General features: G+C 43.6%; 1 protein-coding gene across 1 annotated transcript in view; it reads left to right on the forward strand.

Annotated features, from left to right (window-relative positions):
- Positions 1-3,870: 3,870 nt before the first annotated feature.
- Positions 3,871-25,690, forward strand: part of Pi4k2a (phosphatidylinositol 4-kinase type 2 alpha) — a 28,046-nt gene continuing 6,226 nt past the window's right edge. Inside the window, exons 1-6 of the mRNA XM_032891988.1 lie at positions 3,871-4,374; positions 12,870-13,070; positions 17,942-18,073; positions 18,444-18,597; positions 23,608-23,669; positions 25,307-25,406. Of these exons, the coding sequence (XP_032747879.1) occupies positions 3,943-4,374; positions 12,870-13,070; positions 17,942-18,073; positions 18,444-18,597; positions 23,608-23,669; positions 25,307-25,406 (1,081 nt within the window). The 5' untranslated portion in view covers positions 3,871-3,942. The remainder of the gene's footprint in view (positions 4,375-12,869; positions 13,071-17,941; positions 18,074-18,443; positions 18,598-23,607; positions 23,670-25,306; positions 25,407-25,690) is intronic.

The following is a 25,690-nucleotide window of genomic DNA, read 5'->3' on the forward strand; positions in this document are numbered from 1 at the left end:
CTGTTACCTAGGCAACCGCGAGCAACGCCACTCCCCATTGGTCCAGCCCTCTTTCGTGCCATCTTTGTGAGGGGCCCAGTGTTTTGGGAGTCTGGGCCAAAGATCTGAAAGAGGGGTGGGGCTGAGCCTGCTGTCCAATCTCATTAACCCCAACCGAAAAGAAGGACTCAGGTTTCACGTCTCCAGACACCTCCAGGCAGAAACTTTAATCCTAGATAAGGTCGAACGTGTGTTCAAAGTAGCTACATCTCAAAAGGTTGTGATTTTTAGATTCATAAACAACTCCACCGCTAAGTATGAAGAGAAAACCTAAACCCAGATTTAGAAGCTCAGCTTTATAATTAATGATGCGCTGCACATTTCCATTCATAGGGACTCTCTGTGTTCCACATTTTTTGTATTTAAAACGTAGTACCATTATTGGAGCAAATCTTCCCAAATACTGTTCCCGGATGTCCGTGTAGCCATATGTTTGTTTAGTGAAGTGCATGCGGGAAGCAATTTCTTCAGGGCTTGGAAAAGCCCTGGTCGTTGATGCGTCTCTCATGGGACTCATGACATGCGTGAGGCATTGAAAGACAAAGCAAACTGGTTCAAATTGCTTTTTGGATTAGGATTCCTTCAGCCGCAGGTTAGAAAGTAATAATGATGAAAGTGATAGGGGGCTTTACAGGACTTGTATGAGAACACAACGCCAAAGGGACGGTAGTTTTTGTTTTTTTGTTTTTTGTTTTTTAAAGATTTGATTTCTGTGCTCAAATCCTATCTTTTGCTACTTACAAATTGTGTGTGTGTTTTGAGTAACTTAGTAAGCTCTCTAGCCTGTAAAATGAGATCGGACAATAAATTCAATGTGGTACTAATTACTCACTTGGTAATGTAAGCTAAACTGTGGAATTGATTGTAGATTAAAGTGCAGTCACTGAGAAATGGATTGGAAAGAAAGGGATCTTCTTAGAACTCGTGCTAGGAAATAATAAGGAAAAAATGAGATTAAATCACAGATTGTGCGAGACCAAATTATGGAAAGACTTATAAATTAGCACAAGAGTTTGCAAACTGTAGTTTCTTTGATGGCTTGAAACTGTAGTTTCAGCAAGATGGCTTGTTAGGTCAGAGCAAATTACCTTGTCTCGTTGGGACACAGCATCCAACATTATAGGAGTTTTAATGGCAGTTAATGGAGCTAATCCATGTAAGATACTTAAAACAATGCCCAGTGCAGACTTAGCACTGGGTAAGTGCTCTCCCAGCACATGTGTAATAGGACACATGCTTACCTAAGGGGGAAATATAGTTCCAAGGGGTAAACACAGAAATAAAGTTTGAGGGGAAAACTCAGAATCCCAGGGAGAACTCAGAATCTTGGATCTATCCTTGCCCATATTTTAAAATCCATTAACTAAATGAGATTAATGAAATCACATACCATTTCCATGGTTCTGAGGATCCATGAAGCAGACATCACTACATTAGTTACGTAGACATCCCTACATAGCTACTTTACCTGTGACTGAAAGGCCAGTGGAATGCTATAGAGATCTTTAGCCAGGATGGTTTATTTTTTTGTTGTGTTGGAGGTGAACACGGGGTCTTCTGTATGATAAGCCAACACTCTACCACTGAGATAGCCTCTCAGCCCTTTTAGGGCTCACTGGAAAAAGGGAAGTTGAAGGCATTCTCACAATACAGTCAAACAATAGCTCTTTTGATTAAGTACTTCTATTGGGTTGGAACAATAATTTGACTCAAGAAAATAGGTTATTGGGGGCTGCTGAGATGGGTCACCAGGTTGGCCGTTTGTCAGTAAGCCTGACAACCTGAGTTTGATCCCTAGAACTCACATAACGGAAAGTGAGAAACGCTTACTGACCTCTGATCTCCACACATGGACACATATGTGACACATGTGTATATGCATACATTCAAAAATCGAATAAATGTAAAACACGGGTGATTATGGGATTGGTAATCTTCTGTGAAAACTCTTTGTTTTACCTGCTGGTGGTTCTGAGAAGAAAAAAGAAGTATATCATTAACAATGATCTCAGCGGTTATGAAGGGGGTGGGATGTCTGTGGAGGGCTTTTTGTGTCCTGAGTACAGGTAATGGTGATTACTTTCATTTTATAGATGAGGAACTTTAGAAATTTGAGAAAACAATTTCTTAAAGAAATGCTAGACATTTATAGAGCAGAGCTTAACCTCAAGTGTCTCTGATCTCCAAGCCCATCATGTTTTGATGTATTACATTTTTTTGATGTATTACATTTTACACTTGAATTTTATTAAAATTAATTACTTTTTTAAGATTTAAAAATTATTTATTTTATATTCATTGGTGTTTTGCCTGCACTTATGCCTGTGTGACACCGTCACACAGTTATATAGACAACTGTCATGTGTGTGCTATAATCAACCACTGAATCATCTCTCCAGCCCCTATTATTATTATTATTATTATTATTATTATTATTATTATTATTATCTCTCTGTCTCTGTCTCTCTCTGTATGTGTGTGTGAAGGTACTGGAAGAGGCGAAAAGGAGGCTGTCAGATTCCCTACAGCAAGAGTTATAGATTTTTGTGATCCACCTAATATGAGTGCTGGGAACTGATTCTGGTTTCTCTGTAAGAGCAACAAGTGCTTTTAACTGTCCGTCCATACCTGCAGCCTCTATTCGCCACTCCTGTCTAGGTTTGGAGTGGATGTGCTCACACCTGGAAGCTCTTTCTTCCGAAGTTCCCGGATGTCACATGCCCTCTGCTGGCCTCGCTAGGCCTTTGGTGTTTAGCTCTGCTTCTTTTCAGCCAAGCACACTGTTCTAAATAGGCTTTAGCCTTCTTCCTCTTTCTCTTTGGCAATGCCTTATGTGCATGGTATGTCTTTTCTTTCCTTCTCCCCTTGCGATTTAGGTACTTCCTTTAGCAGCTGGCGCTTAGTACAGACTCTGTATACAGCTTTTTCTCCCTCTCCAACCCGTTTTCAAGTCTATAAACTATTGTGAGCTTTCAGCTAATATTGTTAGCTTTATATCACCGACTGTCTCCAGGTGGTGTTTATAGAGTGAAGACAAAGCCATATTTTTCTTCTTCCTTTTATTAACGAAAACGAGGACCAACTTGTGTCTAGACACTGAGGTGAATAGTCACGAACTAATTTATTCTCAAGGGACCAAAGCTTTCTTCAATGATCAGATAAAGCTTAATAAAGCATTGAGTCATTTGCCCACACACCATGTAAACTGCCCGAAGACTGATATTTTATTTATTTAATTTTTGTTTTAGTTTTTCGAGACAGGGTTTCTCTGTGTAGTCTTGGCCGTCCTGGAACTCGCTTTGTAGACCACTCTGGCCTCAAACTCAAAGAGCTCTACCAGCGTCTGACTTCCAAGTGCAAGGTTTAAAGGCATCTGCTCGGCTGAGTACTGGGACTTTTTAACTTCCTGAGATAGCACAGGTGACCTATCTGATTGTTGTCGTTTCAATTCTTTGTCCATAACTGGTGCTTAGTGACACAAAGATGACATTTTGCAGCTTCACCGCCAGCTCAGTGTAGCCAGTCAATTTACAAGTTAGTAAGGAAGCGGTTATTAGGAAAGCTTCCGAAGACCTGTCTGCCAATTGGAAGCTGGGGCGGGCTTAGGGCAGAGGGCGTACCTGACCCGGGTTTGTCTCCTAGAGCATGCGCGGTCTTCACAGACGGTGACGCGAAAGCCGAGGAGGCCGCGATTGCGTAGGCGCAGTTTCTGATTGGCCACTATTCCAGCGCGAGGGGCCGTGCCTACGCGTCGCCAAGTAAACAGGACAGGCTAGGGGCGGAGCTACGGAAGCACCGCGCCCTGGTTGGCCAAGCGGGAGGTGGGGGAGTGCCGCGGATTGGTCACGGCCGCGAGCTCGCTGGTGTGGAGCGCGCCGGGTCCCCGAGCCGGCGGTCTGAGGGATGGACGAGACGAGCCCGCTAGTGTCCCCCGAGCGGGCCCAACCCCCTGAGTACACCTTCCCGTCGGTCTCGGGAGCTCACTTTCCGCAGGTACCGGGGGGCGCTGTCCGCGTAGCGGCGGCCGGCTCCGGCCCGTCCCCGCCGTGCTCGCCGGGCCAGGACCGGGAGCGGCAGCCCCTGCTGGACCGGGCCCGGGGCGCGGCGGCGCAGGGTCAGACCCACACGGTGGCGGCGCAGGCCCAGGCCCTGGCCGCCCAGGCGGCCGTGGCGGTGCAAGGCGTTCAGACCCACCGCGAGCGGAACGACTTCCCGGAGGACCCCGAGTTCGAGGTGGTGGTGCGGCAGGCCGAGATAGCCATCGAGTGCAACATCTATCCCGAGCGCATCTACCAGGGCTCCAGTGGAAGCTACTTCGTCAAGGACTCTCAGGGGGTGAGCGCGGGGGTGCGGGCGCAGTGGGGGCGGCGCCCCGGGACCAGGGAAAGAGGGAATCGAAAGGGTGCAGAAAAGAAACTTCAGCGCCAGCCCCCGGCGAGATTGAGGATCCTTCTGGGGACTAGAGATGGAGAAACCTTGCGGGATGAAGAAATCAATCAGAACCTTTTTGCAGGAGGCGTGAGCGGAAAGTGAAAAGAGGAAATTGACCAGATACGGGGCAGAAAAGTCCTGACTCGTGCTGCTTTCCAGTCGGTCCCTTAACCTCAAACTACTGGAACAAGTATCCAGTCATTGCTTCCAGATTCGGGGCTTTAGGCCTATTCTCTTTGACCTTTTAATTATTTTAGTTTGGCTCAAAGCCATGTGTGGACCCACCGCGGGCTCTGAGGATTTAATTCCAGCTTCTGTGTTGTCTTTGCAGGGATCCCAGGTTTCTTTTTAACAGTCATTGGTGGCAGCGTGGGTGGACTCGTCAGTGTCATCTGTCCTGATTATTGCTCACTTCTGGGAAAAGGTTCACATCGTTGCTTATGGTTCCTCAGTTCAGAACGTGGAGCTTTAAAAACACGGAACTGTCTGCTGCCCTTTAATTTTTCTTCAGTTCTGTATCAGCAGTTTACTTAGCTAAGGCAGTTTTGCTGACCTTAGTTTTGTCACCTGCTTTTGTACTGGGGGTATGGAAGCAGGATAATGTGGGGGCATGAGGTGACCAGGGCAGCTAAGAAGTGACCTTTATCCTTTTGAGACCTTCATCAGAATTTAAAACTTTGGACACAGATTAGACCAGAGCTATTAGAGGATTAGTAGGTCAAGATATGTTAGCTCTTTCTTGTTGATATTTTCAAATGTGCCAAAATGGTTCATTTTAAAAGTGTGCTATACTATTGTTACATGTATTAAAACTGTTAACATTGTATCAAAATTCCCTTACACACACACACACACACACACACACACACACACACACACACACACACACCGCTTCTCTGTGTGTAGCCCTGGTTGTCTCTGGAACTCACTCTGTAGATTAGGCTGACCTTGATCACACTGTTTATGCCTTCCTCGTGCTGAGATTAAAGGCATGTGCCACACTGCAGCTGATTACTTGCTCTGTGTGTGTGTGTGTGTGTGTGTGTGTGTGTGTGTGTTTAAAACAAAAACCAAAAACTTTAAAAACTAGCCAGGTGTGGTCCAAGCCTTTAATCCCAGCACTCAGGAGGCAGAAGAAGCTGGAGGATCTTTGTGAATTGGAGGCCAGCCTAGTCTACAGAATGAGATCTAGGACAGCCGGGGCTACCTAGAGGTACCCTGTTTCATTTCCCTATGTAGCCCAGGCTGGCCTCCAACTCACATTCCCCTTGCCTGAACCTCCAAAGTGCTGTGTGGACTCTCTGTTTTTCTTATTTTACTTTTTAAAAATTTTATGTGCCTTGATATTTTGTCTTTATGTATGTGTCTGTGCACAGAGGATGGTTGGATCCCCCGAATTGGAGTCACAGATGGTCGTGAGCTATCATATGAGTGCTGAGAGTTGAATCCTGGGTCTTCTAGAAGAGCAGCAGCTTCTGAGCCATCTCTCCAGCCCCATGTGTGCTCTTTAGATAGGTTTCATGCTGTTGTGTTAAGTGGCCAGGATAGGTTGTGACTTATAGCTCTTGATAGAGTTCACTGAATAATCCCTTCTCCCAGAGTTGCCCTTGAGAGGACCAAAACCACAGAGCAGTTCTGTCAACTGTTGTTTGTATAAACTGGATTAGAGAAAACTTTGAGAATATATATAAGGTCCCTGATTCAGCTCTGGCACAACTAACCAAGTCAGCAAGACTTTTCTTTTTTATTTCAGAACAAAATGGGATTTAAGTAAGAATTGTGTTGGGGTGGGTGGGTGGGGGTGGGTAATGGGTAGCATGTTGCCTGGATCTTTTGATAGCCACAGGAAGGAGATTTTTGTTTTTCCTCATTTAGAAGTATGTCAGGTCATCTGGGAAATGATCTGGTGCTCTGATAAATGGGAGTAATGTGATCTGTCACTTCTGTTACCTCAGTCCATTATGGAGGACAGACCGTAGGTTGAGCGAGGGTTTTGAGACTGTTGCTTTGCTTTTGGTGGTGTTTAGGATCTCAGGCTCTAATTTTCTGGCTATTGTTCTCCGTTAGAGGTAAAATCTACATACAAATTTCCAAAAAAAAAAAAAAAAATTACTAATATGATTGGCTTGCCATGCTCCCACTGAAACTGTGGTTTAGGACCAAGGACCACTTCCTGAATGTTTGTGGAGGGTTAGACTGGTCCACAGAAACACTTTGGTATTTGTCACCTTAGAGTCTGCACCAGATGTCTTTATATTTAATTAATACTGAAGTAGTGCTTACCTTATGCTAGAACTGTTTTAAGTGCTTTATGAATTTTAACACTTGTTCCTCATAACCACCTTGAAGATTGTTCCATCTCCACAGGTGACACTGGGTGCAGTGTAACTGATCTGTACAAGGTCCGTCCCCAGGGAAGGCATCTTGGCTCCGAGGTCCTGCTCCTCACCTGGGTACTCTGCTGTTTCAGAAGCAGTCAGCTGTGTGAACTCAGTTTCTCTTTTCAGCTCTGGTGTTGGTTAGCATTGGGCTTGCCTGTGTGTGACAGATATTTTTAAATAGTAATGACCAAAGGTGGAAAAAGTTTATTTATCTCAGAAGTAAAGGAAGTCTACAGAACCAGCTCCTCAGAACCAGCATGGCTTCTCACTTCCAGTCTTTAGAGTGTGGCCTACACTTCCTCTGCTAATGGCTACTTAAGCTTACTTGTTTGTCAGCCATTGGAAGAAGGGAGAGAAAGAATGTGTGTCTCCACCCTTTCCGGCCCTTCCTTGAAGTTGCACCAGATTTTTCTGCCTACATCTTATTGTCTAGAAAATAGTTGTAGTGGTTAGTGTTTGGGAATTGTAACTTTTATCTTCCCTACAAAATACATTAGACGTGTTATGTCAGGCAAGGGGGACCCAGTAGTGTGTGTGATAACTACTTTTGGAACAGTCTGACACGTTTTTGAAACAAGGTCTCACTATGTAGCCCTGGCTGGCTTAGAGCTCACTATGTAGACAAGGCTGGCTTTGAACTCACAGAGGTTCACCTACCTAGTTATGGCTAGGAATAAAGGTATGTAGCACCATCCCCAGCCTATTTTAATTTTAATTTATTTTATTTATGAGTGTGTCTGCAGGTTTTTATGTCACTTGTATGTGGGTGCTCTTGGAGGTCAGAAGTGAGTGTTGAGTCCTCTGGAGCCAGGGCCCCAGGCAGTTGAGAGCCATCTGATATGAGGGCTGGAAATTGCTCCTCTAAAGAGCAGCAAGTGCTCCAGCTCATCCTGAAAGACTCCTGACTATGACAGCCCTGACTCTACTTCCCAGTTTATGGTAGTTTCTGCCACAGATGATTAAGTAAGGACCTGGAACAGTAAAATGGAAAGTGCTAGATTAGCGGTTGTCATGGTGATGTGTCTCACATTACCCCTCCTCACTTACATGCTTGCTGCTTCAGATCTCACGGTCACTCGACTACAGAGGTGCTTTCTTAGCATTTACTCTTTGATGGTGTTCATCATCCCAGGAACTGCAGCGCATGTGATAGAACCAGTTTTAAGAAGGTTAATGAGTCAGGCATGGTGGTGCAGGCCTGGAACCCCAGCCCTCAAGAGGCAGAGGCAGGTGGAGCTCAGTGAATTTCAGGTCAGCCTGATTTACAGAGTGGGTTCCGGGTCAGCCAGGGCTGCATAGTAAAGTAAAGGGGGGGTGGGGGTTAAATATCACGCAGGAAAGCCCTTTGTAGGTAGTTCCTGGTCCTTAGCAGATACCTACCTATTCAAGAGTTTCTCATGACCCCTTTGTTTTTGTTTCTCTTTTGAAACAAGGTCTGAGGTAGCCCAGGCTGGCTTCACTCTAGCTATTTAGCCAAAAATGAGTCGTACTCTTGATCCTCCTGCCTGCACCTCCTGAATTCCTGGATTATGGGCATATTTCTCTATGACTGCTTGTCTTGTTCTGTTTTACAGTTGTATGCCTACTGACGTCCATAATAGGCCTTTTTGGGATACATGGTGTTGTGTAAGGCAGTAATAGTATAATTTTGAGAGGATCACTGGAAATGTCTCTTGAGGGCTCAGGGATGAGTATTTTCATAATACATGTAAGTCTTTACTTGCTTGCTCTCAGTCATTTCCCTTTGTATGTAGGGCAGAGACTGGAGGTCAGATGGTGGGAGATACTGAAACCTTGACTACCCAGGAAGATAGAGGATAAGGTTCTCTTCTGTTAACTCAGATACTACAGGGTTTGCAACACTGTTTTGAAATGGTTATTTTCATAAAATATTGGTTGTGTTACTATGTAGTGTTTATTTTTATTACCATTTCAGCTTTAATTTCAATATAGTAAATAGAGCTTTTACCCACAAAAAATGAAGGCTTTGGGAGGTCTTTTGTTTTTTTCTTTTCTTTTTTTTCGGAGCTGGGGACCGAACCCAGGGCCTTGCGCTTGCTAGGCAAGTGCTCTACCACTGAGCTAAATCCCCAACCCCAGATCTTTTGTTTTTTATTGATGTTATTTTATGCACGTGAGTGTTTTGCCTGCATATATGTGTGGTGTCTGCTATCTGCAGTGGTCCAAGGATGTCAGAGGTCAGAGTCTCTGGGACTGCAGTTACAGATGGTTATAAAGTGTGTTCTGAACCACTGAGCCACCTTTCTAGCCTCAGAATCTTTAAAAAAAAGCAATATTTTAATTAATTATATAAGAATTTCATATATTTTTATCATTTTCGTATCCCCCTTCCCCCCATTCCTCCTAGGTTAATCCTCAATACCTTAACCTCCCTTGGAGTTTTCTTTTAAACTATTTTAATCTAATCTGGCCTAACCTGGAGTGTGGTTGACCTACCAGGGATCACACAATTAAAAAGTGTGACTCTCCCTCTCTTGGGGGATCTTACTAATTTTAACAATTTAAGAGAATCCTAGTTCTGTTCTACCATGCCTATCTTGAAGGAAATCTTAAAAGGAAGAAGTTTGACAACCTTTCCACGTTGTGTGTACCAAACAAAATTTATTTTGAATTTTTGCACACATATGCACAGAATGAGGTTGGAGGTCAGAAGGCAACTTGTGAAGTCAGTTCTCTGTTTCAAACTGTATAGGTTCTAAGGATTGAATTTGGATCATCAGACTTGATGACAAGTACTTTTTAACCCACTGATCACTCAGGCTAGACCCTGAACTTAAAAGAAAAAAAAAAAAACAACCAAATTTTAAACCAAAACTCACTTCTGGATATATCGCTGTGCATGAGTGATTTGTTTAAACTCAGGTTTTGAGTTCTTGGGAAAAAAAAGAAATAAATTCCTTCTTTCCTTCCTTCCTTCCTTTTTTCTTTTCTTTTCTTTTTTCTTTTTTTGTTTCGAGACCAGAGTCTTACTCTATAGCCTAGGCTGGCCTTGTTTGTGCGCTATCACATCTGGACTGTTTTTCTATTAAGAGGGGAGTCTTAGCATTGTTTCTGAATCTGACCCTGCCGCTCGCTCAGCATTGTTTCCAGGCTGACATTGTACCCTGGACTCCAGGAGTCATCTAGTGGGTAGTTGGGCTGCACATGTATGAACATGTCACCTTTTCAGGGTCTCTTTCGTACCTTATGTTGGTCATTGCTTGTTAGTGATAGGAAACTTGGGTTCCAGTAATTGATTGTGGGTTCTGACACCAGCTAGTGAGAAGTACCTAGGTCCTGGTACAGTTCTGTTTATTTATGGACTGCTACTTCCTAAGATATCTGCATATTCTACATTAAATAGGGAGCATAGTAAGTGAGGGTTAAGGAAAGATACTTTTAAAATCAGATCCATACATTCTCCTATGTATGACAAGAGTTAAGTATCTAGGAAGAGAGAATGGTGAGGAAATCAGTCATTTTCTTTCCTAGCTGAGTACTGGTAGGTATGTTTTTAAAATGTCAGTGATGTGGTGGTTTGAATGATTAGGCACCATAGATTCATGTGTTTGAATGCTTGGCCATAGGGAGTGGCACTATTAGGAGGAGGTGTGGCTTTGTTGGAGGAGGTATATCACTGTGTAGGTGGGCTTTAGGGTTCCTATACCCAGGCTCCACCCAATGTGGAGGTTACTCTCATCCTGGGTGCCTCTTGGTTCCTCCAGTACCATGTCTGCCTGCATGCTGCCAAGTTTCCTGCCATGATGATAATGGAGTAAACCTCTGGAACTGTCAGCCAGCCCCAGTGAAATGGTTGCCTTTATAAGAGTTGCCTTGATCATGGTGTTCCTTCACAGCAATGTTTTAGAGTTGGTCCTCTGTGGAGAGGAGAGTATTTTTGATTTGTCAGCAACATAGTCCACTATATGCAGTCAACATTGCTTTGAAAATTAGGGCAGAGGCTGCTTGGTGTTGAAGAAACCTACCACATACTCGCACAAACTAGGTCCTGATCGAATTTTAGCAGAGCTGAGTTGCACTGAGGTCTGTACTTAGTCCTAAGAGGTGTGTTGTCTCCCCCTTGCCAAATGCCCTTCTCGTTCTCTGTTCTCCCTTCCCTTTAATCCCCTCAATTATTTAATCTAGACAGTGTTCTCCAATGATGACCCGGTGTTACTGAGATAACCATATTATTTTATTCCTTTGAAGAGTCAGTTAATGCTTTTCTTTTTTTTTTTTTTTTTGGTTCTTTTTTTCGGAGCTGGGGACCGAACCCAGGGCCTTGGGCTTCCTAGGTAAGCGCTCTACCGCTGATCTAAATCCCCAGCCCCCAGCTAATGCTTTTCTCGTGGTTGGAGGATGTTGAGACGCCTGGGAGGTCAGTACATAAATGACACTTGTCTGCAGTTGACCTTCAAGTTCTGAGAAGAATTTAGTTTATTCCCCAGTACTTTCCAGCCCTCACTGGTACCTGGAACGTCTTCATCCCCCTTTCATTGGAGGCTGTACTGCTGAACCTGTTTTAGTGGCCTGTGGCAGCTTCTCTGGTTTTTGAGACTGGGTTCCAGATGAACACAGAAGCTACTTCGTGCCAAGGCTTCTCACTAGGCACTTTGGATGAGAAAGTAATTCTGTGGCAGGGTGTGGGGCATCCCAGCATTGGGGAGGCAGAGGCAGGCCAATCTCTGTGAATTCAACTAAACTGGTCTATCGAACAAGTTAAAGGCCCACCAGGGCTACATAGTGAGACTGTGTTTTCAAATAAAAAGTAATTACAAAGACTTAAAGAATATTTATATTTACTTTTATCAATAAATTTGACCTTAAAAATAAATGTATTCTTTTTAGAAAGAAAAAGATTTATTTATTTATTTATTTATTTATTTATTTATTTTGTCTTTTCAAATCCTTACAAGAAGTTTTTGAAGGATCTGGCCTCGAGATTTAATTCATTATTAGTAATGGAATAAGTCAGTTCACTAGTACTCACTTAATGGAGGCAGATATGTATAAACTGTCTACTGTGACCTACTAACTCTGGAAGTGATAACAAAAAATGCTTTATGACCCAGGCATCCTTGGGTTGGCTGTGAATTAAGTAAGGGAAGAAACAAGAGTCATAAGATGACTCATTTGGTTAGCATATCTGCTTCTCTTCCTTTGAATTAGCAGTTTGGGGACAGAAGGCATGAGATAAATGTAAAGCAAGTCCGGAGGGCCTGAGGTTCTGTGGAAGAAAGCATTCAGAGCTTAGGTGTGCATAGAGAACACACCTTTAATCCCAGCATTCAAGAGATAAAGGAGCTGGATCTGAGTTTGAGTTCAGAGGTTCTACACCATTGAGTTCCAAGCCAGCCAGAGATACACAATAAGACTCACAATAAAACCATGAAAACAGATTAAATCGTAGGTTAGAGAAAATGAATTGTGTGTACTATTCTCCTGAACTTTGCCTATCAGACTGTCTTAAGAGAGCCCCAGTTGTAACCATGTAGCATAGTCTTTTTCCTACTATGATTTTTGTTTATTCTTTGGTTACTTTGTTATTAGAGTGTCTTTCTTAGACAATCCCCCACCCTCCCAGTGTCTCCCAGCACTTGGGAGGCAGAGGCAGGTGGATGGATCTCTGAGTTTGATGCCAGCTGGATCTACAGGGCAAGTTCCAGGACTGTCAGAGTTAACAGAAAAACCTGTCTTGAGCCCACCCCTTCCTCAGCCCAATCCCAGAGTTGTCTTACCAAGTTGGCTTCTGGTCTTTCTCCTAAAAACATACATTTACTTTGTTTCTTACAAACACATTTACATTGAAGCACAGAGTTACATCAGAGAAGAAAGATGGGGAAAGCAAAGGCTTGAAGCAAGAAAGATTGAGGAGTCTGGTATCATTGGCTGTAGCTCTTTCCAGCAGCTTGTCTCCACTGAATCAGGGCCTCATAAATGCTAAGTATGTGATTTTCTACTGAGCTATGGCAGACTTTTAAACTCCTTCCCTGCCCTCTCTCTGTTTTGTCTATGTAGAAAATCGTTGCTGTCTTCAAACCCAAGAATGAAGAGCCATACGGGAACCTTAACCCTAAGTGGACCAAATGGCTTCAGAAGCTGTGCTGCCCCTGCTGCTTTGGCCGAGATTGCCTTGTTCTCAACCAGGGCTATCTCTCAGAGGCAGGGGCTAGCCTGGTGGACCAAAAACTGGAACTCAACATTGTACCCCGTACAAAGGTCAGTGATCCAGTTCTGGGGAGCCTTAGTTCTTTTGCTATAGGTTTGCCTGGTCCCTGAGTTTTGTTAGTGGAACAGAGGGTCCAGGGAGGGCTTGTTTAAATCTGAGATACTCAGCCTTTTGGGGATGGATGGTAGGAACAGGCTTACAGTTCCTCTGATAAAAGCTACTCTCAGGACACAGATGAATTTAATATACAATCTCAGATCGCACAGGTGCCTTGTATATACATTTAAGAGCTTCCTTGGTCTTTGTATTCAGGCAAGCTGGTTATAAACCTAGGTGCTTTTACTGCTCACTCTCAATGACTTCTGGACCAAGATTTAGGTATATAGTTTCTTTTCTTCCTTCCCCTCTCCCTTTCTTCTCCTTCTTCTCCTCCTCCTCCTCCTCCTCCCCCTCCTTCTTCTTCCTCCTCCTCTTCCTCCTCCTCCTCCTCCTTTTCCTCCTCCTCCTTTTCCTCTTCCTCCTCTTCTTCCTCCTCCCCCCCCTCCTCTGGGGATTTTGAGACAGGGTTTCTCTGTAGCCCTGGCTGTCCTGAGCTCACCATATAGACTAGGCTGGCCTACAATTCACGGATATCTGACTGCCTTCTGAGTGCTGGGATTAAAGGCATGCACCACCACGCCCAGAGTGATCTCGTTCTCCCCCCCCCTTAATTAAAAAAATGATGTGTGTTTGTGTGTGTATGCGCTCTTGTGTGCTGTGCCAGTGAAGGATCCTCTGGAGCTGGAGTTATACGGTGATTGTGCGTCTTCTCATTTGGATACCAGGTACTGAAGTCCACTCCTACAAGAGCAGCAAATGCTCTTAACCACTGTCATGTCTCTATTCCCTCTTTTCTTTTTAAGAGACCAGGAAGATCTTGTCATGTTGTGCAAATGAGTTCCAAACACTGTGTCCTCCGGATATCTGCCTGTTTCAACCTCCCAAGTACCTGAGTCTCTGGTGTCACCATGTCTGCCTTTAGCTACAAATTAGCTGATGTCAGCTAAACCGTATGCAAGGTTTGGTAAGGCTGAGGGTGAGAGTCAAGCGTGTGTTCTCGCTCCCTGCCAAGGACTGACAGGGAATTGCCCTCACCTGCCTTCATGCTGTGGCTTCCTAGGACTTGCATATCAACATAGAGGTCCACTCTTGCTCACAGTTAGAACACTTACTTAGCGTATGCAAGGCCAGGAATTCAGTCTGCAACACCACAGGGAAGGAAGGAACAGGAAAAGACCAGTTCTGGAAAAGTTTGAATAGTCAATTCACACATCCCCTCTTGTATGTGTTATGATTTAGTTGAGATTCTGATAAGAATTGGGACAATACTCCCTTCCCCCTTTGAAGCAGCATTGAGTGCCTACTTGATTTCCTATGACCCGGGGGAACTTAGTGATACTATAGTGTTTAAGAACTTAGTGATACTGTAGTGTTTAAGAGCATCTTATATGATAATCATTGCTTTGCAGTCCGTTTCCTAGCCTGGAATCCTAGATCAGGCCCCTTCTTGACTCTTAGGAGCCTTTTACATGTTCCCTACTCAGTGCTTTGTAACGTCCTTTCTTTGCTAGTACAAATAGCACAGAGCCACAACTGTTTCTTGGCTTCCTCTGCTGGTGTTTCTAGGGTACAGTGCCTAAGGGTCCAAGCTTGAGTCTGAATTCTACTCAGTGGCTTTCCTCTTGTTATGATAGAGTCGTGATATGTAGCCCAGGATGGCCTTAAACTTGTGATCTTCCAGTCTTAGGCTCCTAAGTGCTGGGGTCACAGTACTGGCCTCTTGGCATTTTATGTGTGACCCATGGGTAAATCAGTGACTCTCCTAGTGTATGTTCAATATCCTCCTTGTAAAAATAGAGATAGAAGTAGTTATTATTTGTAGAGTGATTTTTAAGATTATATAGGATCCATATAGCCCAGTGCCTGGCATAATGTTAATTAATACTCCATACAGTTTGTGATTTTTTTTTTAAATTATCTTTAGTTTTTTTGAAGTTATATAATTCTCATTTCTCCCTTTTCTCCCTCCAAACCCCCATGTATACCACCCCTCTTTGATCTCTTTGAAATTCACAACCTCTTTGTCTTTAATTATTTGTGTGTTTTTTTTTTTTTTTTTTTTTTTTTTCGGAGCTGGGGACCAACACAGGACCTTTTGCTTCCTAGGCAAGCGCTCTACCACTGAGCTAAATCCCCAACCCCTATTTTGTGTTTCTAAGTACATAAATAAATAATGCTCTTTGTATGACGTTATTTTTAATATGTTTTCAGGGCTGTCCATTTGGTATTGGATAACTGGTTGGTGTGCTCTTCCCTGGGAAAGGCTATTCTCCTGTCTCAGCATTCCTTAGTTACCTGTAGTTCTTTGTCTAGGGTTGAGGCCTCATGTGTTTTTCCCTCCCATGTCAGTCTATTTGTGGTGGTCTTGTTCAGCTCATATTTAGGTAGCCATATTGGCAAGACTTCATGGAAGTAACTTCTGACATTTCTAGAAGATGTCTCCCAGCACATTCCTTGTTCCTCTGGCTCCCTGCATCTTTCTGCCCTCTCTTCCACAATGATCTCTGAGCCTTGAGTGTAAGTGTTGTGTGTAGTAGATGGGCCAGTCGGGGCTGTGCTTCCCAACTCTGCACTTTGATCACTTAGGCTTTTCCATAATGATCTTTGTCTGTAGCAAAGAGACATTCATTTGATGAGGGTTTTGGGTTGTTATAAGCTGTTTATCATTAACCCTATCTCTTTGACTCCCTCGATAGAGAATAATGAGTTCTGAGGCTTTCTTGTATTAGAATCAACAATCAAAACACTTAATCTGCCCACAGTGGTTGTGTGCACCTTAAATCCAGAGGCAGAAGCAGGAGGATCTCTGTGAGTTCAAGGCCAGGCCTGGTTTACAGATTGAGTTTCAGGACATAAAGAAACCTTGTCTCAGAAAACAAACAAAAAAACCCCTGTCTTCTATGAGGCTGAGTTTAGATAGAATTTTCCCAGTTTAAATTCAGCTGTCAGAGACTATAAGAAGAATTTCTTCCCTTTACTGCCTGTCCCACTCTTGTGACAGGATTCTATCCAGTGATCAGAGCATCTGTCACTATGGAAACGGGGCTCACATTGTGAAGGTACTTCAGATAGTAAAGTTCTAGTTCTCACTCAGTAGCCGTTTTGCTTCCTGTGAGGTGGTGACAGTTTATTAGTCACACAGAAAAAAGTGGTGTGCTGGGAAGAAGAGTAGCTGGGAAGAAGAGTAGCTGGGAAGAAGAGTAGCTGGGAAGAAAAGTAGCAAGTAAACCTGATGGCAGGGAAGATGCTTTGTAGCTCGAACAGGCCAGGGTTTTCAAATGGAAACCGGAAAAGGGGCCCTAAAACACTTTTCTTCCCACACTTATTTGTTATGTATAATAGGTGGTGGGAGCACATATGCTGGCACTCACATGTGGGAGTCGGTGTTCTCTCCCTCTCCCTCTCCCTCTCCCTCTCCCTCTCAACAGTCGTGTGTTCTGGGGGCCACATTCGGGTTGTCATACTTGGTGGCCAATGCCCTGACCCATTGGCCTTCTCACCAGTACTTTTTCTTTCTTTGTTGTTCCTCCCCCTCCCCTGTTTTTCTCTCTTCCTTTCTTTCCCTTCTCTTCCCTTCTGTAAAATGAATTATTTTTAATATAAATATAATTAGTATATTAATCCAGCAGTTATATATATTTTTTTTTTGGCTAGTCCCAATAACCACAGAGATTTATTTTATGACTTTACCTCAATTATCTGGGCAATTGGTTGATTTATATTAATTTCTAAGCTAATCTGGCTACCTCCAGCCATGCTCCCAGCTAAACTTGCAATTAGGGCTTCTGTTGTTCAGATGAACTCTTAAAAACTCTTTTTCTGAGGCTGGAGAGATGGTTTAGCAATTAAGAGCACTGACTGCTCTTCCAGAGGCCCTGAGTTCAAATCCCAACACCACGTGGTGGCTCACAACCATCTGTAATGGGATCTGATGCCCTCTTCTGGTGTGTCTGAAGACAGCTACAGTGTACTCATATAAATAAAAATAAATAAGTCTTTAAAAAACCTCTCTTTCCTCCCCATGGCCAAGCTGCTCTCCTGACCCTCCTTCATCCCACTCTAACTCCCTGCAAACACCCATCCCACCCCTCCCCACCCCACTGGCAGAAGTCTTGCCTGTTCTCTCTTCTGCCCAGCCATTGGGTGATCAATCAGCATTTATTGACAAGGCAGAGAATAAATGGTAAGAATTGTTTACACAAACTTGAGGCAGGAGATTCTTGTCCTCGCATTACAATGCCATGTCCAGGTTGAAACAAGATATGGGAACAGAGAAATCAGGATTTGAATAACACAAGGGTAACCTTTACAAAATGCACTAAAAACATTATGCCTAGACCCTTCTCTTTTCTTTACCTTCCCATTCTTTTCCCCCCATTCCCCATTTGAGACCAGGTCTCACTCTGTAGCTCATTCTAGCCAGGAACTGACCGTGTAGACAAGGCTGGCTTCAACCTTGCGTGGAGTCTGTTGCCTTTGTCTGTTAAATGCTGAGATCACAGACGTGTCTTCCCATGCCCCAGTCATTCATATCACAAGAGATCTGAGACTGTGAGACGGTGTGGCTCTGCCATCTCAGAGTCCTTCCTTTACAGCAACACAGATTAGGAAATGTGAACTAAGAGTTGTGGGAGATACACATCATTTTATCAACATTCTATTATCCAGAATTAGCCATATTGATTACCGTGGACCATAAGACCGAGAAACGCTCTTTCCTGGAAGAGAAACACTATTACTGATCATCCCATTGTTCTCTGCCATGCTAGTCTCCTTTCTTAAACTTTCCTCTAACCTAAGTATTTTTCTCTTTACCTTGTAGGTAGTATACCTGGCCAGTGAAACCTTCAACTATAGTGCCATTGACCGAGTAAAGTCCAGGGGCAAGCGACTTGCACTAGAGAAAGTGCCAAAAGTTGGGCAGCGGTTTAACCGCATTGGGCTACCACCAAAGGTATAGATCGCACCTGTGTGTCTTAACAAAGTGGATGGTTGATGGTGGCGGGAAGTGGGGTGCTTACAGACTTTAATTGTGCATGTGAATGGCTGCCTGAGGTTCTTGTCTTTCTCACTTCTGTCAGGGACCTAACAGTCCTCACTTTATTCCTCTAGAGTCTAGACCATTTGAATAGGCTTCTTCAGCTTGGATGCATGAGTCTCCCCACCCATTTTCTCCTGAACCTACAAGGAGATAAAGGCATGATACTCTGGAAATGCTCCTTTCTCTGGTGTGAATTCCACAGGGCCTTTGTGGATCTCTGACTTACTTGTGAGGTCTTTAACTTGGCCTCTACAGAGCTTTTGTTCCTTCCTCTCGGTTGTAGGTCGGGTCATTCCAGCTCTTTGTTGAAGGCTACAAAGATGCAGACTATTGGCTACGGCGTTTTGAAGCAGAACCTCTTCCCGAGAACACGAACCGACAGCTACTATTGCAGTTTGAGCGGTTGGTGGTCCTGGACTACATCATCCGCAACACTGGTGAGCAGCCTAGGGTGCTTCTGTGCTTTTTCCAAACTCCAAGGATTGAGGTGGGCCTGGAGCTCTGTAGGGACTGAAGTCATTGCCTTGTGAGGATGGTGTTTTCCTGTGTTTGAATGGTATGCTTATTTAGAGAGAGCCTGGCAGACCAATTTTCCAGGTTAAATTTTGTCCAGATGTAGTATCTGCAAGTTATCAGTGGTAGTAAAGCCTCAGTTGGGATTTACCTATGAAAACTACATTCATTCTAGAGTGTCATTTTTATGACTTTTTGAAGTAGATTCTGAGATCATTAATTTTCTTTTGTTCTTTTTGAAACAGGGTTTCTTTATCTCTGGTTGCCTTGGGACCTTGAATTCACCAAGATCTACCTCCCTTTGCCTCCAAGTGCTGGGATTAAGTGGGTCACTATGCCTGGCATGATTTTCTTTTTTAATATGTTGGTGAACTTGAATTTATCTGACCTGACCAGTTCTTGTATTGAGGATAAAAGCTTTAGATCCGTGCCTTCTTAACATGACATTTTGATGACTAATCAGTCTCCTTAGGAGATTTTCTGATTCTTTGTGGTTTAATCATGGCAGTTTTTGTGTTGTCTAGGACTTCTCCATTTCATCTAGGTCATTGAGTTTGTTGGCATAAAATTGTTTTTAGTGCTAAGTTCTTTTCATGTTTATAGAGTTGTTGGTAATATTTCCGTGCTTGTTTTTATCCATTTTCCCCCTTATTCTGTCTAGCTAGAGCTTTGTCCCTTTTGTTGATCTTGGTTTGTTTATGTGGTTTTGGTTTTTAAGATAGGGCTTCACCATGTGACTCAGGCTGTCCTGGAAGCCTCTGTGTGGTCCAGGCCTGGCCTCAAACTCACCAAGGTCCTATGCATCTACCTTCCAAGTGCCATAACTAAAGGCGTGTGCCACCACAAGTTCCTGCTGGTCTTAAGGACCAACTTTTGGTGTCCTTGCTTTCTGTTTTTTATTGACTCTCTGTTCAGGGTGTATCTGCCCAAGTGTCACACCCTCTCTTCCATTAGCTTTCAGTTTGTTCTTTCTACTTCTGTAAGATATAAGGTGAGCGTTCTCATTTTACAATATAAGTATTTATAGCTATAAATCTGTCGCTGAATGCTGTGCTGTTCTATCTTATACATTTTGGTAAGGTGTCGGTTTGCTCCCATTGTCTCATAAGCTTTTCTTAGTTGCCATTGTGATTTCTTCTTTCATCCATTGGTTAAAGAATTTGTTGTTTAATTATGAAATTTTATGAATTTTCTTCCTCCTCCTCCTGTTCTTCTTTCTCCTCCTCCTCTTCCTGCTCCTCTTCTTCCTCCTCCTCCTCCCTCCCTGCCCTCCTCCTCCTGTTCCTCTTCAAGACAAGGTTACACTGGAACTGGATGTGTAGCTCGGGCTAGCCTAGAACTCAGAGCACTATTTCTGCTTCTCGGAAAGCAGGAGTGAGCTCCTGTGTCCAGTCTTCCAGTTGTTGGTTTGCTGTTGCTTGATGACTGACTTTATGCCATAGTCCTCCTTTATTTGTAGTTTTACTTCCTGTTGTTTGCTACCTGTAGTTAACTGTGGTCTGAAAATATTAAATGGGAAGGCTCAGAAATAAGTAATGCCTATGTTTTATATAACTTGTAAAAATATTCCACTCTGAGCAGCTTCAAGTCTCGTGCTGTCTTAGCCAGCACGCGAATCGTTCCTTTGCCCAGCACATCTGCACTGCAGAGTTGCCTGTCTGCTGGTTTAGTGATCTTTGGCTGTTGCCATAAGAATTCCTTATTGTGCTGAACACTAGGTCCTAAATACAAGATTATTAACACTAGCAATTGGGACTCGTCAAGACAAGCATAAATATTTCCTTTAAGTGAAAAGGTAACTTTATTGGAGCATATAGGTAAGGGGGAGGAGGGAAAACAGTTTCTATATAGTTTGGTGCTCCAGCTTTACGATCCACTGGGAGTCTTGAAACACACCCTTGGATAAGGGGGGACTGTACTTTGTTACCTATTTTTTCAGTCCATTAAGTCTGTGACTTCATAGCTGATCATCCTGAAAAATATCTCATGTACAATGAGAAGCAACGTGAGAAGAAGAGTTGCGTGTGTGTGTGTGTGTGTGTGTGTGTGTGTGTGTGTGTGTGTCTGTTAGACCTTTTGCTGGATTTTCCCTGTGCACATTCCTTTGAAGAATAATTAAAGTAACAAAGGAAGCCAGAATACCAGAGATACGAGCAAATGCTGAAATTAGAAAACCAGGCAGAGGCCAAACATGTGGCACTCGCCTTTAATAACACCACTCAGGAGGCAGGGACAGGCAATCTCTGAGTCTGAGACCAGCCTGCTTTACAAAGTGAGTTCCAGGTCAGCCAGGGCTGCACAGAGAAACTCTGTCTTGAAAAACCAACCAACCAACCAACCAACAGACAGACCTTTGCCTCTGTTTAATTACTATGCTGTGATTTTTTTTTTTTTTTTTTTTTTTAGCTTTTTTTCCCAGAGCTGGGGACTGAACCCAGGGCCTTGCGCTTGCTAGGCAAGCGCTCTACCACTGAGCTAAATCCTCAACCCCTATACTGTGATTTTTAATAAGCCCCCTGGATGGTGTCCTGTAGAACACCATTCAAGTGCCATATACCCAAATTGTCTCATGGAAAAAGTAGGTTTTTTTTTGAAACAGGGTCTCAGTATGCAGAGCAAGCTGGCCTCAAACTCAAGAGATCTGTCTGCCTCTTTCTCGTGAGTGCTGAGGCTAAAGGTGTGCATCACCCAGCCACATAATTTTATTTAATATATTCACTCACTTTCTGTCTTTATTCTGATGCTCAAATCGTCCCTAGTTGGGCTAGTGTTCCTGTGCTCTGTTGATGTGTGTGCTATAAGTACTTCCTTGATTTCTGGCACAAGATGTTCTGGGTTTATCTTTTGGTTCCAGGCTGGAATTGCCATTTCTCTGAGGTTCCTCTTTTTAAAAAGGATATACTTGCAGCTACAGGAATTTGAAAATGAATGCCTCCATTTTCATTCTGACACAGGTTCATTGTAGCCGCCTGTGATTTAAAATTCCTTTCTGGATATAGATAGAACCAACTCCCATTACAACTATTTGTAACACAATAAGTAAAACAATATGATAATTTTACTTATTTGTTTAATCCTATGCAGCACAGAACATAGTTTCAGAATTGCTAAAGGGAAGACAAACATGCTAAGTAGATTTGAGACTTTGTAAAGCCATTTGCCTTTCCCGAAACAGCAGAATTATCTACTATCATTGTTCCTTTCCTGCCAATTTGTCGCTTCATTTCTACTTCCTCTCCCAATCCTTTCTTCCTACTCTTCTTTTCTTTCTCCTCCTCTTCCTCCTCCTCCTTTTTTTTTTTTTTTTTTTTTTTTTTTGAGACAGCCTGTGACCATGAATGTTTGATCTTCCTGCCTCAAGCCTCATTAATGTCAGGATTATAGGAATGTGACACTGTACCGAACTACCAGAATATTTTGCTCACCTGGAAGGACATTTTATTCATAATGTGTACTCATATTTTAAAAAATGGCTTACCAGACTCAGTTATTCTCATTCTGACAAATCTTTTGTTGTTTGTTTTGGGGGTGGGGTTATGGGTGGCCTTTTCCGTAGCATATAGTCCAGATTCAGCCTCCTGAGTGGCCCTTCTCCACACCTACCTCTCTCTCTCTCTCTCTCTCTCTCTCTCTCTCTCTCTCTTCTCTCTCTCTCTCTCTCTCTTTCCTTCTGGTATTGTTTTGTATCACCTTTTAGCCCTGACTGTCCTGGAACTTGCTGTATGCCTACACTGGCCTTGAACTCACAGTGATCCAGCTCTCTGGGCCCCAATGATGGGTCTAACGGTGTGCTCCACCAGCCTGTGGCTGAGTTCCAGTTCCCATGCTTGGGAGTTTTCAGTTCTAGAATTGCTACTTGCTTCTTTTCTTTTTCCCCTCTTTTGCTTATGTGTTAGTGTTGTCTTTAATTTTATTTTTTCCCTGTTGTTTTAAAAGTCTTATTTAACTCAGGGTGACCTTGAACTCCCAATCTCCCTGTCTTCACCTCCTGAATGCTGGTTATAGGCCTGTATCTCCACTCCTGGCTATACCTTTTATCTTCTCGAAGATGCTAAATATTTTACTTGGCCATCCAAAAGTCTGAAGAAGACAGGTTCCTCGTTTGGAGGTGTTACAGGTCTGTAGAAGACAGGTCCCTCGTTTGGAGGTGTTACAGGTCTGCGTTCGTGGTCTCAGTTCTGTTCTGTCTGCTTTTGTTTCTGTGCTTGCTTGCTTGGTTGTCAGGTACTTTTCAGAACTGTAGAGATGCCTGAGAGTCTCGGGTGCTGGGTATATCATGTCGGGAGTAGAGTTTATGAAGGCCAGCACATAAGGCACCGGCAACCCAGGGGCACAGTAGCCTCAGATACTGAGGAGGAGCTTTGGTTGCTTCCAGGGTGGGCTTCAAGTTCTCTCTCAAGAGCCACTGTCCCATTTCCCAGCCTTCCAGCCACCTTTTCCAAATCAGTGGGTGCTGTAGGGGAGGAAGCCATAGGTACGGAATCCTTTCTGTGTGTGCTGTCTCTTCTGGTTCCAGCTCTTAGATTCCTTTCTTCTTTCCCTCCCTCCTTCTTTCTCTTCTCTTCCAGTACAGTGTTGTGGTAAGAACTAGACTAGCCTTGAATTTATGATCTTCCTGCCTCAGCCTCCTGAGTGCTGGGATTTTTTTTTTTTTCTTCTTTTTCTTTTTTTCGGAGCTGGGGACCGAACCCAGGGCCTTGCACTTGCTAGGCAAGCGCTCTACCACTGAGCTAAATCCCCATCCCAAGTGCTGGGATTTTTGACTCAAATTTTTATTATTGTATTAAAATTACCAACGCCTTTCAGAGACTTTAAAATATTTATCCTGCCTTATAGTTGATCTCATTTGGAGGGGTGGTCCACATCCCGAATGTTTAATCCATCATTTCTAAAGTCAGACAAGTTATTTCTGCTAACTATGTTTCTGTTTGCAGACCGAGGCAATGACAACTGGTTGATCAAATATGACTATCCGATGGATAATCCTAACTGTCGGGTAAGAAGTTGCTCAATATCAAAGAGGATGGGAGGAGTAACTCTTAAACTTTGGAAACACAGAATAGAGATTTGGGTCACAGAAGTTCAGAAGAGTCAGAGAAACACAAGGATTTAAAGTTAATAATTGGTATAGTTTTTTGTGTGTTTGAGGAACATCATACTGTGAATGGTATTAATTGGGATAGCATCAAGGAAAGGAGTAAGTTTGGAGCACAGTACCTATCCTTTCTGTTCTTTCCTCTGAGCTTCATGCTTCCATAGCATAGTAAAAATCTTGAGGAATGTAACAACAGTGAACGGATCTGCCTGATTTATCCCAGTGGTTTCCACCCTTGTAAGCCATGGGGCACTCTTTTTTTTTAACAGATAAATCAGAGCCTACAAGTTTAGAAAACGTTTCAGTGCCTTTTCTCTCTGAAGGTTGAATTCATGTGGAGTTTTTGCCTATGCAGATGTCTGTGCACCATATGTGTACCTGGTATCTGCAGAGACCAGAAGAGTGCATCTGATCTGCGGCTCTGAGCCACCATGTGGGTGTTGGAAATCAATCCTATGTGCCCTGCAAGAGCAGCTAGTACTCTTGACCCTCAGGCCACCTTTGCCACGGTTCCTGTCCCAGGGATGGGGCCACTGAGCCTGAAGGAACCTTGGAGCCACATAAGTGGCCCAGTGTTCCACGTGTGGCCTGCTAGGAATGTTGGCTCTCTCTTCTCTGATCCTGTCCTGTCCTGTCCTGTCCTGTCCTTTCCTTCCCTTCCCTTCCCTTCCCTTCCCTTCCCTTCCCTTCCCTTCCTTTCCTTTTGTCGTTTCTTTTACTTTTTTTTGTTTGTTTTGTTTTGTTTTCCTTGTAGCCCTGGCTGTCTTGGAACTAGCTCTGTAGATCAGGCTGGTTTAGAACTCAGAGATCCGCCTGCCTCAGCCTCCTGAGTGAGGCGTGCACATCACTGCCAGGCTTGTCCTTTTCACTTTTGTGTATGGCTGAGGCATGATGGTTACCTTGTATAGAAACCAGCCACCTGTCACCTTGATTCTCAATGGAAAACAGGGACATTGTTACCATTATCAGTGAAGTCATGTTTGAGCTACGGGCCACCCTAAAAGACCTTGGCCCGCTGACACAAACTTTTCTTTCCTTCTGTTCTCAAGTTTTACCTTAGACTATGTTCCAACTATTTTTGTTTTTGTCATTATCCTACTAAGGACTCAGGCAAGTTCTAGGTAAATAAATGCACATGCTCCAGAATAAGCAAGGACCTCTAGCCATGTGTATGGTACATACTTGTAACACTAGCATTCAGGGGGTAGAGAGCAGCCTGAGCAACACAGTAAGACTCCTGTCTGTGGGAGTAAGGGGTAGGGTAAGAGGGAGAAATTCCAGAGAACCTTGAACAGACTCAGATGCCACTAATAAACCAGGTCCAGAGAACAGTGTGAAAACCAGTAGAGGTTAGATCTAGGTGCTAAGCTAATGGGGTGGGGGTGGGGGTGGGGGGGTGAGATGAGTCGTCTTGCTAACCTTGAACTCAGAAATCCTCCTGCCTCTGCCTCCAGAGTCCTGGAGTTATATATTAGCCCCATCCTCCCTTCTTGCTGCTATTTTAAAGGGCCTGAGCATGTGTTTTCTTTATTCTGCAGGACACAGACTGGGTGATGGTGAGGGAGCCTGTTATCAAGGTGGCTGCCATAGACAATGGACTGGCTTTCCCACTGAAGCACCCTGACTCCTGGAGGGCATGTAAGTTTAACAGTGCTGGGGTCTGCTCTCTTTGGGCTGCAGTAGGATCGGCCTAAGAATGGATGAAACACTGTAGCTAGCTTCAGGCATTTTACACAATAGCCAGCAGCATAGAGCAACTGTCCCATAGTATAAACTGTTAGTTTTTACCCTTTATTTTTCCACTAGAAGTATATAGGTAATGAGAGAGTTAGATGCATATGGGCTGGATGTGGAGCATGTGTATGGCCCCTGGGTTCCATTTCTAATTCTTGCAAAGTAAATGAATCAGTATAAAGATGTTT

The sequence above is a fragment of the Rattus rattus genome, chromosome 2, assembly GCF_011064425.1.
Source record: "Rattus rattus isolate New Zealand chromosome 2, Rrattus_CSIRO_v1, whole genome shotgun sequence".
Classification (NCBI taxonomy): domain Eukaryota; kingdom Metazoa; phylum Chordata; class Mammalia; order Rodentia; family Muridae; genus Rattus; species Rattus rattus.